Source organism: Pinus tabuliformis, chromosome 1_2 (genome assembly GCF_031772625.1).
Source record: "Pinus tabuliformis cultivar Carrire ecotype Pingquan chromosome 1_2, CPIR1, whole genome shotgun sequence".
In the NCBI taxonomy this organism is placed as follows: domain Eukaryota; kingdom Viridiplantae; phylum Streptophyta; class Pinopsida; order Pinales; family Pinaceae; genus Pinus; species Pinus tabuliformis.
Window position 1 is genome coordinate 1,154,580,461 of NC_142298.1, and position 17,150 is coordinate 1,154,597,610.

At 41.6% G+C, this 17,150-nt stretch overlaps 1 protein-coding gene across 1 annotated transcript in view; it reads left to right on the top strand.

Annotated features, from left to right (window-relative positions):
• Positions 1-16,246, top strand: part of LOC149210322 (uncharacterized) — a 42,090-nt gene extending 25,844 nt beyond the window's left edge. The window contains exon 2 of the mRNA XM_089398932.1: positions 15,723-16,246. Coding sequence (XP_089255058.1) covers positions 15,723-16,246 — 524 coding nt within the window. The remainder of the gene's footprint in view (positions 1-15,722) is intronic.
• The last annotated feature ends 904 nt before the right edge of the window (positions 16,247-17,150 follow it).

Consider the following 17,150-nt stretch of genomic DNA (forward strand, 5'->3'; position numbering starts at 1 on the left):
ACAAAACTGTGGTGTCAGCTTGGCACATGATCCAATCCGCAAGGAGCTCTTTTTCGGTTTGATGTGAAAGTACACATGTTCCCCAACCTGGAACTCCTTGAACAACATGTTCCTATATGCATAAGTCTTCTTCCTATCATGTTCTTCCTTTAGATTCTTCTTGATCACCTATATTTCTTGTTCCATGTCTGCCAACATATCTTGTCCAATCAATACCCTGCTAACTAGATCACTCCAACTGATGGGAGCGTTGTAACTCTACCTATATAATCCTCAAAAGGACTCATACTCAATGACTCCTGATAACCATTGTTGTATGGGAACTCTACCAAAGGGAGATACTCTTCCCACTTCCTCTGTTGATGCATCACATGCATCCTCAAGATGTCTTCTAATATCATGTTGACCCTCTCTATATGTCCATTTGTCTACGGATGACAAGTTGTACTGAAGGCCAACTTTGTGCCCAAACTTGCAAATAAATCCTTCCAAAACTCGGAAGTGAACTTCGCGTCCCTATCTCACACAATCTTCTTTGGAACACCATGTAGTCTAACCACATCTCTGATGAATCCTTGTGCCGCATCGCTAGCTGAGAATGTAGGCTTCACTGGAATGAAGTGTGAAACCTTTGTTAATCTTTCCACAATGACCATGATGGAATCATGTTGCTTCATTATCTTCGGTAACCTTGTGATGAAATCCATGGAAATGACCTCCTATAAAAGTATAAGATAATGCAAAGAAACCTAGAAATAATATGAAATGATTCTCTATTGATATCAAACCCTTAAGGTAGGGCAACACCATACATTCACTCCTTAAGGAAGGAGAACACTCCACAAGCCATATGCTCGTTCATACAATAATACTTCACTCTCTCCCAAGTGGAGTCTCTAGCCTCTATATAGGCCTCATACATACAATACCATGGGTCATTACCATGGTTCCCTCATACCATCAACTAATACCATGGGCCCATTACATTATTATTAACTACTTGTGGTCCCTTACATGACATGGGTTAACCACCTTATTTATTACTATGGTCCATCCCATTATTACATTATTACCTTGGGTACCTCCCTTGGTACCCCATATTATCCCCCCTAGGTATATAACAATCCACCCCCCTAAGCATGTTTCGTCCCCGAAACATGGGAAGAACATAAATAGTAAGATCTACTCAAAAGAGTAGTCCACTGGTACCATGCACGTGCATCTAGCCATCCAAGAGAAAGGTGAACCCTCGATCTCGCTGGTGCGTCGCTCGCTTGAGATGGAAGTTGACTGTGGTAGCTCTTCTGTGTGGATGTGTAGTAGGTGGATCTTCGCTCCTCTCGATCTGTCGTGCGGGGGTTGTTTTCCATGTGGCTAATTGGTTGCCATCTTGATGGTTGTCTTACAGGGTGATGTGGGTGATGATATGTTGAAGTTTTAACCCACGATGGCTTTTTCTTTACTTCACCCTGTTGTGGTGCCTGTTGTGGTGTCTTCTTTTTCAATATGATTTCAACCACTAAGCCCTCCTCAGATGTGTCAACACCTATTACCTTTTCGTCTTCAGCCTCTGTTTGTGTTTGATTGTCGACCATCAACTGCTCATCATCTGATATGTCATTCCCTGGAACATCTTCTGCTTCAGCCTCCTTGGACTCTACCTGTTTATTAATGGAAATATCCTGTAATGTAATTTTCTTCTTTTTATACCAGAGCTTCAAGAATTTCTTTTGCACATTAATATTGATAGTACCCACTAATTCCATCCAAGGGTATCCCAAAACAACATCCATGTTATTCATATCTGAAGCATAAAAATCACCATGAAACACATACTTATCCATAGAAAGCTTCAAATTCTTATAAATTTGAACATCCTTATCATCAACCTGTGTATGTTCAATTTGTTTTGCTGGGACTTGCAATTTTTTTGCCAAATTAACACTGATAAAATTATGTTTACAACTAGGATTGATAGAAACAATGATCTTCTCTTTCTGAATCAATCCATGAATCTGCAATAAGAATATACCAGTAGGAATTAACCCTGTATGTGTCTCATTCTCCTTTTTCCTACCCCGAGACCATTTGTCCAAAAAGACTTTTTCAAATTCTGCATCTGAAATTTTGTTCAACCTCTCGTAGTCAAGTAATAAATTCCATTTTTGAGCCTCACCTCTCATATTAGACAGCATTTGAAACTTCCAAAATGTCCCATATGTGGACTTGTATCTTTGTATGCATTCTTCAATAGTAGGACCATCATCTTTTCCTGTAAAATATAGAGTCGCCATGAAGAAAAAATTCACTTACTTGGAGAAAATTTGTAATTGTCACAGTTTCGTCAATATTGCTCAGAATCTCTATTATAACCTGTTTTTGGAAATGGAGCAACCATTCTGCATCTGCCCACGTGATAGAAATCCTGATTCAGACACTGGAATTACAGATCTGCGCTGCTACTCTCCCGCCGTCACCCAAAATTTCTGCAAAAAGAGCTGATTTTAATTCAGCGATATCTCCCTCATCCGGACTCCGATTCGACTGATTTTTTTTTTGAAATCATGTGTTTTTTCACAAAGATTCCAGATCTACAATTAGATTTTGCAGATCTGGTGCCAAGATGTCTAGATCTGCGCCGCAAATTCGCTGCCCCGAAAATTGTCTGCAACCCTACTGATTTTTAAATCAGCGATATCTCCTTCATCCGGACTCCGATTCAACCGATTTTTTTTTTTGAAATCAGCTATTTTTTTCACCGGGAATACTGATATGCAATTAGATGTTGCAGATCTTGCACCAAAACGTACAGATCTGATCTACAAATTCGCCACCCAAAAATCCCTGCAAAAAATGAAAAAAATTTCTCCACGGTTTGCCCAAGAAAGAGCTTTGATACCACTTGTTGTAGATCTAACCCAATAATATTATAGATCTGATATAAAAGTATAAGATAATGCAAAGAAACCCAGAAATAATATGAAATGGTTCTCTATTGATATCAAACCCTTAAGGTAGGGCAACACCATACATTCACTCCTTAAGGAAGGAGAACACTCCACAAGCCATATGCTCGTTCATACAATAATACTTCACTCTCTCCCAAGTGGAGTCTCTAGCCTCTATATAGGCCTCATACATACAATACCATGGGTCATTACCATGGTTCCCTCATACCATCATCTAATACCATGGGCCCATTACATTATTATTAACTACTTGTGGTCCCTTACATGACATGGGTTAACCACCTTATTTATTACTATGGCCCATCCCATTATTACATTATTACCTTGGGTACCTCCCTTGGTACCCCATATTATCCCCCCTAGGTATATAACACAGTCCACCTGGATGTTTACACTCTGCTTTCACTCATTGTCAGTCAAAACAACTCGCCACAAAATCTACTACATCCCTCTTCAAATTCGTCCAATAGTAGAATTTCTTCACTATTGTGCATATACTTGTACACCTATGCCTATACCTGTACCTGTACTACCACTTGTACCTATACCACTACATGTACCTGTACCTTTAATATCACATGTACCTATACCTTCACCTGTACCTTTAATATCACATGTACATGTACCTACACTTGTACCTATACATTTAATATCACATGTACCTGTACCAACACCCTATTGCAACCTCTGTAAAATATCCATATACTTGACATCCTGTTGAACTGCCTACAAAATCCTATCCTGTAAGTCTGTCCCATAGGAGCTCATAGTTGCTAAGTGATTTACATGTACCAGCACCCTGTTTCAACCTGTGCAAAATCTCCATATACCTGACATCATGTTGACCTACCTGCAAAATCCTATCCTGTAAGTTTGTCCCATAGGAGCTCATAGTTTCTAAGTGATTTACTTGTACCCACCTACTGAGATAATCTTACACCCTATTCTCTTTACCTTTTATGTTCTTGATCTTGAAATCAAACTCGATGATCGCGGCCAACCATCTAGCATGCCTGGTGTTTAGATTTGGCTGGTCAAACAAATACCTCAACCCAATATGATCACTCATCAGTACAAACCCTCTGCCAAGAAGCTAATGTCTCCACATCTTCAATTCATGTATGATCACTGCTAACTCCAAATCATGTGTCAGGTAGTTCTTCTCATGCTCATTTAGTTTCTGTGACTCATAGCATACCACCAGACCATCCTGCATAAGACTCCACTAAGCCCTCTCTTGCAAGCATTTGTACATACCACAAACTCTTTGTCCGGATCTGCAATCTATAGCATTGGTGCATGTGTCAACAACTGCTTAAGTTTCTCAAAGCTAGCCTCACACTCCTCTACCCATTTGAATTTTTACCTTTCCTTTGCAATGATGTGATGGGATAAGCAATTTGCAAGAAGTTCCTGATGAACCTCCTATAATATTCGGGTAAACCCATGAAAGATCCCACCTCATCCACGCTCTTAGGAGCTACCCATTTCATGATGCTTCTTATCTTCTTTGGATCTACTGTAATTCCTTCCCTAGAGACAACATGTCCCAAGTAGTGTACTGATCCAAGTGGATATTGGTGGCCACCCGCGAAGTCCACTTGAACCCCCACCATTGTTTCTTTCAGCTTTTCAGTTTCCTTAATTGTAGCACAGTTTACTATTTTTAGCAGTTTTTTGGGTCCTGAACTTCCAAATCCGTTTTGAGGCCCTAAACGACATTTTTTAGGAAAACTGGGATCGTATGCCAAATTTACGACCCCGGGGAGTTGATGTACCAATTTACCCAAACGGGTCCCATAGTTTGGTGTTTCATCTTCTAGGGTAAGGTTTTTGGATGTTTAGGGTTTTCCATTGTTTCTCAATAATAAATAGGACTTCGAGCCTCATTGTAACACAGTTCAGAGGCATGTAGCCACCACATCTCTTCTCAGAGATAAGCTACCATCACCCTAGCTAGTTTATTTCCATTTCTATTCGTAAGCATATTTCAATATCTTACAGTAATTAAATGAAGTATTATTTCTATTGCATCTCTATATGTATGATTATATCTATAATTTGTTGCGTTCATGTTTAAATCCAGATCAGTGGTATCAGAGTGGTCTACTCTTTCTCTATCTTTCTTTGCATGTCCCCAATGAGGTTGGGATATAAGGAGTTAGGGATTGAACTGGTCGAACCTTCGCAAGACTAGCCTCGCAAATCCCGACAGCCTCCCATGGTGAATGAAAAGAAAGATGAGGGGGCAGGACATCCTATCAAAATCTTGCTCGAAGAGGCCCTCGAGCGACAAAGGAACATGATGATGGACAACTTTTCCCAGATCCTTCAGCGGCTACCTAGGGGTGACACATCTACTTCCAACAGCTATGCTAGAAACGCCACACCCTTTAAGGTACAAGTTAACTTTGACATTCCCATATTTGAGGTTCAAATAAATGCAGACGTAGTAGATAAATTGTTAAATCTGCTAGAAGGGTATTTTTATATTCATGATTTTTCTGGTCGGGAAAAGATTACTTTCGCTCTTCTCAAAGCTTCCCCCCACGTCAACGACTGGTGGGAAACCTATTGCGAGTAGAAGGATGAAGGTATGGCCTCACTATTTTTAGCTGCACCCCCTTGGAATTCATTCCGGATTGCCATCAAGGAGCAGTACTACCCTATCGAAAGCTATGAGGATCAATACATAAGGTGGACCATGCTGCGAAAGGGAAGGGACCAAGACGTGCCGGAGTTTACCAATATTTTCCATAGCCTTTGCACAAAGTTGGGTATCAAGGATTCGGAGAAGCATTTGGTACTCAAAGATCATGGTTTCCTGCATAGGTATATCCAGGAAGAAATAGAATTCATGAAAGTCTCCTCGCTCAGCACGACATACCGATATGCCGTCAAGATTGAGCAAAAGTTTAAACATAAGAAGCGAGACTTTGGATCTGTGAATCCGAAGCAAGGGAAAGGTGGCCCCAAATTGCAGAACAAAGCACAAAGCCAAGGCGGGGTGTCCCAAGACAACTCACCAAAGCTGCAAGCAAAGAACAGTGTCGCGAAGCTGAAAAATGACATGAGAAAGTGGTGTGATTTCCATGAGAGCTCCACTCACAACACCAGTGAGTTTCAGGCCATGCAGTCACTGGTGGCCGAGCTAAAGGTTTCAGAATCAGATGCATGTTGTGACTCTGAGTCAGAACCCAACAAGGGGAATGATAAAGGGAAGTAGATTATCGATGCAGAGCCCAACGCCACCATTGCCACCACAAAGATCCAGAAGGAGGAACCCAAAGATCTAGAGGAGGAGGTGCATCTCTTCCACTCCCAGATGTGGGTAAAGGGCTCTCCACTACAGTTCATTGTAAAAAGCGGGAGCCAAAAGAACCTAATTTCGGCAGAGGTTGTGAAGCGGGTAGGCTTACCGACCACAACACATCCACAATCGTACACCATCGAGTGGCTTCACCAAGGAAGGGATCTTTGCGTCAGCCAGAGTGTCGCCTTCCATACAACATCAAGCCCTTCACGGATGAGGTATTGTGTAATGTTTCTCACCTTGATGTTTGTGATGTATTACTAGGACAACCATACTTTTGGAAGTGACATGTTGTGTATGAATTAAGGCCCCGTGCTGTTATTTTTACTTTGGGAAATAATTTGTACAGGATACAGGAGGTAGCACTGCCTACCACCATCTCTTTGGTTACTGCAAAACAATGCAGTAAGCTCATTTCAAAAACCGAGAAATTTTTTTTCCTAATGATACGCCCTCAAGAAAAGAAGAAGATGGTTGCTACGACCTCTAGACAGGGCCCCTTCGTAGACAACTATAGATAGAAAAGGTCTTGGAGGAGTACGACGACATCTTCACCTCCCCCACAGGGGTTCCTCTGCACTGTCAGGTCAAGCACCCCATCGATCTGACCCGAGGTGTGTCGCTGCCCAATGGACCAATCTATCGGCACTCCGTTTTGGAGAACGATGAAATCAAGAGGTAGATTCAGGAGTTGCCGTAGAAAGGTCACATCCGTCCGAGTTCATCGCCTTGTGGGAGCCCGATCGTGTTGGTACAGAAGAAGGATGGGACTTGGAGACTTTATATTGACTATCGGGCGCTGAACAAGATCACTGTCCATAATAGGTACCCGATCCCATGGATTGATGACCTCCTAGACCAACTGAAGGGGGGAAAATATTTCAGCAATATCGATTTGAAGTTAGGATATCACCAGGTACCAATCAAACCCTCCGATGTGTGGAAGATTGCCTTTAAATCCAACGAGGGCCTTTTCGAATGGTTGGTTATGCCTTTCGATTAACTAATGCTCCTGCAACCTTCATGAGGCTAATGGATGATATATTGTTTAAATTCACCAACTCACTTGTAGTGGTATACTTGTATGGCATCCTGATCTTCAGCCAGAGTTGGGAAGAGCACCTCCACCACATCTGACAAGTTCTCCAGACACTGCGGCAACACAATTTATGTGCCAATTTGGAGAAATGCACTTTTAGCATGACCCAGGTTTAGTATCTGGGATACATTATTGATGAACGAGCGGTGAATGTGGATACAACCAAGATCCAAGTCATTCAGGATTGGCCATCTCCAACCACTCTAACAGAGCTCTACAAATTTCTAGGTCTTGCCAACTTCTACGGCAGGTTCATGTTGGGATTTTCTCATATCACTTGGCCCTTGAGTCAAGTCACCAAGGGAGGAGCAAAAGAAAAATTATTTTGGTCTGAAACTCAACATAGGGCATTCACAGAGTTGAAAGATCGCCTCTACTCAGCACCAATGCTCACATTACCAGACTTGTAACAACCATTTGAGGTCGAGACCAATGCCTCTTACTATGCTATTGGAGCAGTCCTTACTCAACACGGGCATCCAGTGGCATATCACAATGAGAAAATTTCAGACACAGTCCGGAAGTATCCCACTTATGACAAAGAGATGTATTCCATTATGCAGGCCTATCGACAATGGAAGCATTACATTTTGGGGAAGGAAACGGTCATTCACACAGACCACCGAAGGAAACGGTCATCCACACAGATCACCGACCCCTACAGTTCATACAGACCCAAGGGAAATTGTAGAATGATCGCCATCAGAAGTGGTCCACATACCTACAACAGTTCCATTTGAATATCAAGTATAAGAAGGGAAGCACCAATAATGTTGCAGATTGCCTCAGTCGGCCACCGATCATGGCGTTAACCACCATGCTCAACTCTTGTGGGCACGAGACTTATGATTGGCCACTTCTCTACAAAATCAACCTAGAATTTGGCCACACATACCAGACACTCTTGGAGGGTCAACATGTTCCAGATTTTTACCTCCAAGATGCCCTGTTATGCCACCTGGGTCACCTTTATGTTCCTTCAAGCGAGTGTGCCAAGATGATTTGGGAAGCACACTATAGTTGAGTTGTTGGGCATTTTGGGGTCGAGAAAATAGTGGCAGTACTACAAAAGTATTTCTATTGGTCGAATCTTCGATAGGATGTCGGGAAGTACATCAGATCATGCACTGCCTGCACCATTGCCAAACTGACGAAGCAAGGCCTCTATACCCTGTTTCCTACCCCTAGTCGACATTGGGAATCCATCTCCATGGATTACATGTCGAGCCTTCCTTCTACTAAGAATGGAAACGACTGTGTTTTTGTGGTCATCGACAGGTTCTCGAAGATGGCCATTATGGCGGCCTACAAGAAGAATATCACAGTAGAAGCCACTGCTAAACTCTTCTTTGAACGAGTGTGGGTACACTTTGGTATCCCACAGTCTATCGTCTCAGATCAGGATAGCAAGTTCCTCAGTACATTTTGGTCCAATCTATGGTCGATGCTAGACACCAAACTCACTAAGTCGATAGCCTTCCATCCTTAAACTGATGGCCAGACAGAGGTTGTCAACAGGATGATCGTACACATTTTGCGCATGTACAACTCAAAGCATCCACGCACATGGGATGAGAGCCTCCCCTATCTTCAGCACAACTACAACCGAGCTCTCCACAGCTCGACTGGCCACAACCCTTTTCAGGTGGGCTTGGGATTCCAGCCACTATGTCCCATTGATGTGGCCATGCCATTTGCAGCTACTCACGCAGATTCAACTCATGTCCAGTCCGAAACAGATAAGGCAAATAGCTTCATTGAGCACATCCAACATATTCTCTAGTAGGTCCATGACATTCTAGATAAATCAAATGCCAAGTACAAGCAGCGACATGATCAACATCGGGTGCCACACAAGTTTCAGGTGGGTGACAAAGTCTAGTTGAATTTGCAAAAGGAACACCTTACTGGAGCCTATCGGAAACTCAGACCACTTTGATATGGTCCTTACACCATTACAAAGGTTGTGGAAGATAATTCATTTGAGCTTAGAATTACCCAATTCCTTGGCCTACACCCAGTGTTCAATGTGGATCGCCTTCATCCATACTTTCCACCATTACTAGACACATCCGACATTGCAGAACAGCTCACACCCACAGAGTTAAATCCAGATTGCATGGAACAAGCTACAACTAATCGGATCATGGCCACATAGATCAAGCACACTCGCTAGTAGAATATCCAACTGTATCGAGTTGTCAAAGTAGGCCAACTCCTTCACCAAGGCAAGTGGCTCACGAGGGACCAAGTTCAGCAGAAGTTTCCTCATCTCATGAAGGAACTCAATGCAATGGGGGCCATTGCTTCCTAAGGGGGGAGGAATGATCCAAGTGGATATTGGTGGCCACCTGCCAAGTCCACTTGGACTCCCACCATTGTTTCTTTCAGCTTTTCAGTTTCCTTAATTGTAGCACAGTTTACTATTTTTAGCCATTTTTTAGGTCCTGAACTTCCGAAGCCATTTTGAGGCCCTAAACGATGTTTTTTGGAAAAACTGGGAGCAATAGGGGTTCATGGACCGATGTTTCTCTTCCTAAAGTTGAATTTCTCAGATAGATCTTTCTAACGAGATATTGTGCGTGTCAAACAGAGATCATATGCCAAAGTTACGACCTCAGGAAGTTGATGTACCAATTTACCCAAACGAGGCCCACAGTTTGGTGTTTCATCTTCTAGGGTTAGGTTTTTGGATGTTTAGGGTTTTCCATTATTTCTCAACAGTAAATATGCCTTCGAGCCTCACTGTAACACAGTTCAAAGGCATGTAGCTGCCACATCTCTTCTCAGAGATAAGCTACCATTGCCCTAACTAGTTTATTTCCATTTTTGTTTGTAAGCATATTTCAATATTTTACAGTAATGAAATGAAGTATTATTTCTGTTGCATCTCTATATGTATGGTTATATCTGTAATTTTTTGCATTCCTGTTTAAATCTGGATCATGTACGTCAGTATGAAAGAAACTACACTTGTTGAGCTTAGCATACAATTGATGGTCCCTCAACAACCTCAACACTACTGCTAAATGCTTCGCATGCTCTTCCTCATTTTTAGAATATACTAGTATATCATCAATGAACACAATAACAAACTTATCCAAATATGGACGCAACACGCGATTCATCAAACACAAGAATGTAGCTGGAGCATTAGTTAAGCCAAATGGAACAACAACAAACTCATAATGCCCATACCTAGTCCTGAAAACAATCTTGTAAATGTCCTCTTCATTGATGCGTACCTAATGGTATCTTGATCTCAATTCAATCTTTGAGAATACGGTTTCTCCCTTCAGCTATCGAACAATTCATCAATCCCTGGAAAAGGGTACATGTTCTTGATAGTCACATTGTTCAAGTGCCTGTAGTCAATGCACAATCTGAGAGTACCATCTTTCTTCCTTACAAACAAGACCGGTGCGCCCCAAGGTGATACACTTGGCCTAATGCATCCCTTGTCCAACATTTCCTTTAACTGTAGCTTTAACTCAACTAAATCATGTGTTCTCATCCTGTAAGTTGCTTTTGATGTTCGAGTTTCCCCTGGCACTAACTCAATAGAAAAGTCTACCTTCCTGTGAGATGGAAACTCTGTAATGTATTCAGGAAATATATCCTGAAACTAATGCAAAACTGGGTATCTTCTCAACACATATGCATCCTCAACTTCCTTACATTTATCACTAGAAATGTGTACTGCAAATAACATACACCTTTTCCTGCGGCTACGCCTCGCTTGCATAGTTGTCACCATCCTAACTGATGTGGCCTTCTTCTTACCCTGTAAGACTCTTGATTCTCCATTGTCATCAACACACTCAATAGCTTTGTCATAGTAGTCTACCTTGGTTCTATGAAGATACAACGAGTCCATGCCCAACAACATATTGTATGAACCCAATGGTAATACATTCAAATGTGTTGCGGTAGGCATACCATTCAAATCAAATGCGCAAGCTCTTACCCAATGGTGAACTCGCTTCTTTGTACCTATATTAAACTACACTAACCAGGACTCTACATGCAATTCCTTACTCAAACCACACATATCCACCAAGTAAGGACTAACATAGCTATAATTAGATCCAAGGTCAATCAAAATAGAAATAAATTGATCACAAATCCTATCTTCCATCTCAATGATAGATGCCTAGTATTTTTCTTTCCTGTTGTCCACTGCTGCATAGATGTGTGGAACACACTGACCAACATCCCCAATGGTTTGTGCCTCATGTGCAATGTATATTTGAGGCCTACCACCCTGATTTTGTGGGAAATCTCTCTTAAGGTGCTCCTTACCACATGTCCAACACTCCAACTAACCAGTGCCCTCACCTCTATGTTGTTGCTACTGATGTTACCCATGTCCCTGTCTAACCGCATTAAACTTATTTTGTGGTGTCACATTCTCTTTCTAATCAGCATGTGAAGGCCTTGTACTCTTAGGGTACCATTTACCTTTACCTTTATTCTTTCCTCTCCATCCATGCTAAGATTCATTCTTACGCTTTGGTTGTTCATATCAATGCTTAAATTTCCCAATGACTTCCTCAAGTTACTGAGGCTCATCATACTCAATCTGATCTCTAAATTCTAATCGCAAAGCACTGACAAATCTCTGAACTATAGCCTTCTCATTAATAAGATACGTGCATAGCTTAATAGCTCCAGAAACTTGGTTGTGTACTCTTCATCTGTCATTTATCCCATCTTTAGCTTATAGAATTCATTGGCCTTACTTTCATCGTACCTTTCTAGCAAGTACTTCTTCCTGAAAAGTCTCTTGAACTCCCGCCAACTCAAATCATTTGTCTTGATGTCTCTGACTCGCTTCACATCTTCCCACCAAATGTTTGTTTTACCTTTCAAGCTAAAGATAGCTACTCTAGCCTTCATGTTATCCATCTAATCATGCAACTCAAAGAATTTGTTCATCCCAAGTGTTAAACACACATGGATAGCAAGACAATAGGAAAGATAAATCGTTCAATACAATTTTTATTAACATAAGATACACATTTATAGTACAATACGTGACTCTTGGGATTCAGATCCCAAGGTCTCTTGGACTGCTTTTGTCCATTCGAATTCCACACTAACCCTTTAGGATTAGGTGTCCAACATTCCCCCCCTTAATCCGAAGGGTTATGTATGAGTCCAAGAAGAGAGCTGTAATACAAAATGTGCAAAAAAATGCATGGCAGCACTAGGCTGAATGTGCTCTATGAAATGTTGGTATAAAGGGCGGTGGTTTAAGGATGACCACCAACACTGGAACGCTTAGTGCAGTTCCCGGAACTCTTCCAAAACTGGCAAGAAACTGAAGTTTTCAGCTAGAGTAAGTGATCCTATTGTTTCAAAGAGGGAAACCTTCAACCATAAAAGGGAGGTCTCACCCCGCATAAAAGGTAAAACTTCAACCTGAAAAGGGAAGTCTCAACCTGTGATGGTTTAAGGATAACCAACAACTCTGGAATGCTTAATGCAATTCCTGGAACTCTTCCAAAGCTGGCAAGAAGCTGGAGTCTTCTGCTAGAGGAAGTGTTCTTAATCTGTGATGGTTTAAGGATGACCACCAACTCTGCAATTCCTGGAATTCTTCCAAAACTGGCAAGAAGCTGGAGTCTTCTGCTAGAGGAAGTGTCCCAGATTGCCAACTGAAGGCATGTTCAGGCATCTTGTCTCTGGCTACAACTCTGAAACTGGTGTGGCAGGTTGTGGCTCAGGCTCGCTTGATGTGGCTTTGAAGCTTGTAGATGACCATCATTTCCCCCCCTGTCATGTACAAGGTGAGAAGATGGAGAAAACTCAACTGCAAGACTGTTTAATACTCTGGAACAAGTTCTGACATGTGTTTGGAATATCTTCTTGGCTGTTGATGCCCATTGCCAAGAAGCGATCCATCCAAGATGAATCTTTGTTCTTGCAGGACGTTTATTTCTGAAGCATCTGTGTGAAGAATGGCTGGTTTTATGACAGTGCTCACATGGATGAAGATCAAAACAGTGATCTTTCAGATGGCCAACTCGATCACAGTGTTGGCATTTCACGATCTGTTGTTTTTGTTGTTGTTGTTGTTGTTGCTGTAGAAGAGGGGCAGAGTCTGGAACAGCTGAAGCTGCACTGTCATGAGGAGCAGCTGAACTGTCATAAATGAATCCAGTGCTCTGAAACTGAATGGGCTTGGCATAGTCTGGAATATGAAAGGACAAGTCCTTGTCATATCCAAGACCAGTTCTGTGCTTATTGTGGACAAGTTGTTCCCAAGGTCTGATGATGGGCTTGGGAAGTGCAGACTGAGTTTCTGCATCTGCATATACAACTGCTGCTTTATTTGAATGAACTGTAACATTATTAACATGCTGCTGATGGGTGGTTGTCTCAATGTTCTGAACAAAAACAGGTTCAGAATGGTGTCTATTTTGATGTAGCTCTTCTTGTTGTAGCTGTGATTCAAGCTGTAAAAAATCAATCTTTTCCTGTGCATTATATAAGCATATCTGAATTTCTGAGAGAGATCTTTTGCTGATTTGTAATGTGTCATCAACAGTAGATTGTATAAGAGTTTTGAGGAACTCTAATACTTCACTGATTCTGGCCATTTTTTCTTTAATGTCATAATTACACCTTAAACACTGATCACAACCACTACTCAATGCAGAAAGGTAACACCCACTAGCAATATCTCGTGCAACAAATGATCAGTGTGCGACCAACAAGCACCAATTACAATCCATATAAAAAATAAGATGATGAAGCTACGTTACTGTTGAAGACCTTAAATTTGATGCTGTGATGATATCACTGAAATGATCAGTACAATATATGAGTATTTTGATATCACTGCACTTGAATGCTAAAACACTGTATCAAAGGTGAAGTGATTGTTCCAGTGACAGAGTTATAGTGTACTACTACAAGAACAAAGTGACAAGGAAATGCAACTGTGAAACCTTGAAAACTTGCTGTACCAATACAACCTGATTATTTCTTAATTACTGTAACTAGACATCATCAATATATATATATGTAACTAGACATCATCAATATATATGTGGCATTTCTGTTCTTGAGAAACCCATGCCTTTTCATGGCATCAATATACAAGATTATTATAGCCACAAAACCTTCACCAATCTGTCCTTAATCCAACATTAATTCAATCATGTGATATGGAGGAAGCCACTAGATGCATTCATCGATTTTTTTGCAGCTTGTTCAACCAGCAATTAATAGAGAGTGCAATCAGCTGAAGGGAACTCAAATAAGGGACACAGATCTTCCAACATTACCAGCAACAACTCCAGACCTTATGCAGTCAACAATAGACCCCAAATTGAACCTCTATGTGATGACAGGCAGCCTCAACACACAGTTACACAAAACCTTCAATCCTGACAGAACAATACCATCATGTAACCCATTTCCTCTCTCTGCAGCACAACAGCATGAACAACTATGGTGGTTTTCCACAACTTATTATGTTAAAAAACAGTTACAGTGAATCTTGAAATAGCCTTGCAATATTGATACGCCTCCGAAACCTAATCGACAGCTTGTCTCTGCCACGAGAATAGCCATGTTAAAACTCACAAAGGGAGCTTTATTATTGCATTACCCATCGCCATTATTTATAAATCCATGAGCGAGATAATCAACGATGAGTTCCAATGACTCTTACTGACTATTAACTACCTCACCGACTAATAATGAGCTCGCCATCATATGAACAGGGATTATTGACATCGTGAACAGTCACGGACTGCGTGCTTAATATTCTAACATAATTTGTAGATAGAAAGAGAGTTATCAAGTTGAATATTAACAATAAAAGTATTAACTATTAATCACCCCTTGGTGGACACTATCTCTTGTAGTGAAAGAATCGATGTTTGCAACATCGACTTTGCTTCATCAATTACTTCAAACCCACAAGCGCTTGGATTGTTTGCTGGCAAGTCTTTCTCTGCGTTATTTCCCGACGTGGAATCAATAAGTATTGATCCCTCACTGAATAGCGGAAAATTGTCAACGATTCCGCCTCGATCACCAGCACTACCAATAAGTATTGAGCCAGAAACGCATCAGAGGAACGCATCAACGCTTCAACACTTTGAATATCACGTGGATTTATGAAGCTACAAGTCACTCAGGCACAACACTATATTCCGTCAACGCTTCCACGCATCAGATTGATGTATCACAAATGCTCGTCTTGAATCCACTCTCAGCATTCACGGATTTTACCACAGCTATCCGTCTGGTCACCTCAGGCACATCACTATACCAGCATACGGCTGCACAGTGACAGGCGATTAAGACGAAATCTCTGTGCAAGCGAAAGGCCAAGCGAGAGGCAAGCGAAAGGCCAAATTTAGAGAACAATATAGAGAAAAAGACGAGAAATATAAGAATGCAGCGCAAAATCTACTTTTTCCGAAAGTAGGGTATGGGCTTGCTTCTGAGCTAAGAAGGGCTGGTGTGTATGTAAAAACAGTAGAGGACAAACCACAGGCAGCAGATGCAGCATTGAAAAGCCAAATTCAGCATTCTATGACCAGAGGAATTGATTGTCTGTGTATTATTTCGGATGACTCTGATTTCTCTGAGATGTTAAATAAGGCTAGAAATAATAATATCCGGACTGTTGTTCTTGGAGATAGCAAGACGCTAAAGAGATACGCTGATTTGTGGCTCTCCTGGGATCAGGTTGCAACCGGGAATGCTTGGGATGAAATTGACACTGTTGTGCGTAAGTGGTCTATTGAGGAGGCTATTGTTGATGAAATTGCTGAGATTCAGGACACAATAACGATTGAAGATTACAAACATGATCGTTATCTATACAATGACAGAGATTAGGAAACTGGTTGGAAACTTTTGAGAATGTCCGTCGGGATAGCAGACAATCGCCGGACCTTCAATCGGGTGCATCACTCAAGCTGAATTTCGTGCTGGCACAAAACGTTCAAGCTCATGCATGTATCGGTGGTAAGAGTATTGGTGAGGATATCAGAAAACTGGAATATGGGGTGCTCTTTCACAACGCCAATGACAGAGAGTAAAAAACGGATGCGCAGAAACCTACTGACACGCAGGACAGAGGTAGAAACTGGCAGAGAATGAAACGCATGACAGAGTCAGCGTATTCAGGCCAGAGGGCACAGATATGGACAGAGGCAGCGCTCAGGAGACTGCAGACGTTCAGGCAGAAATTATGACATCGCATCTCTGGGCATGTCAGTCCGTTGACAGAGGCAGAGCAGCGCTTAGCACTGAGGCAGTGGCAGAGATGGAGTTATGACTATTTTTAGAGCATTAACTCAATGACCGGGGAGTGTAACCGGAGTGGTATAGGACGCATAAGAAACAATGGGTCAGAGATGGCAACGCAGGTATTCACCTGCTGCTCTAAGCGTTTTCATGCCAGGCTGAGAATGGCAGAAAAATAATAAATGGCAACACTGAAATGCACATAACAGGCCACAGAAAAACAAGTGGCTCTGATACCATGTTAAACACACATGGATAGCAAGACAATAGGAAAGATAAATCGTTCAATACAATTTTTATTAACATAAGATACACATTTATAGTACAATACGTGACTCTTGGGATTCAGATCCCAAGGTCTCTTGGACTGCTTTTGTCCATTCGAATTCCACACTAACCCTTTAGGATTAGGTGTCCAACACCAAGTATCCAAGCCTCTGCATCTTTCAGTGTCTTCATATCTCCATAAAAAGTAGGTGCCTTCACTTTCTTA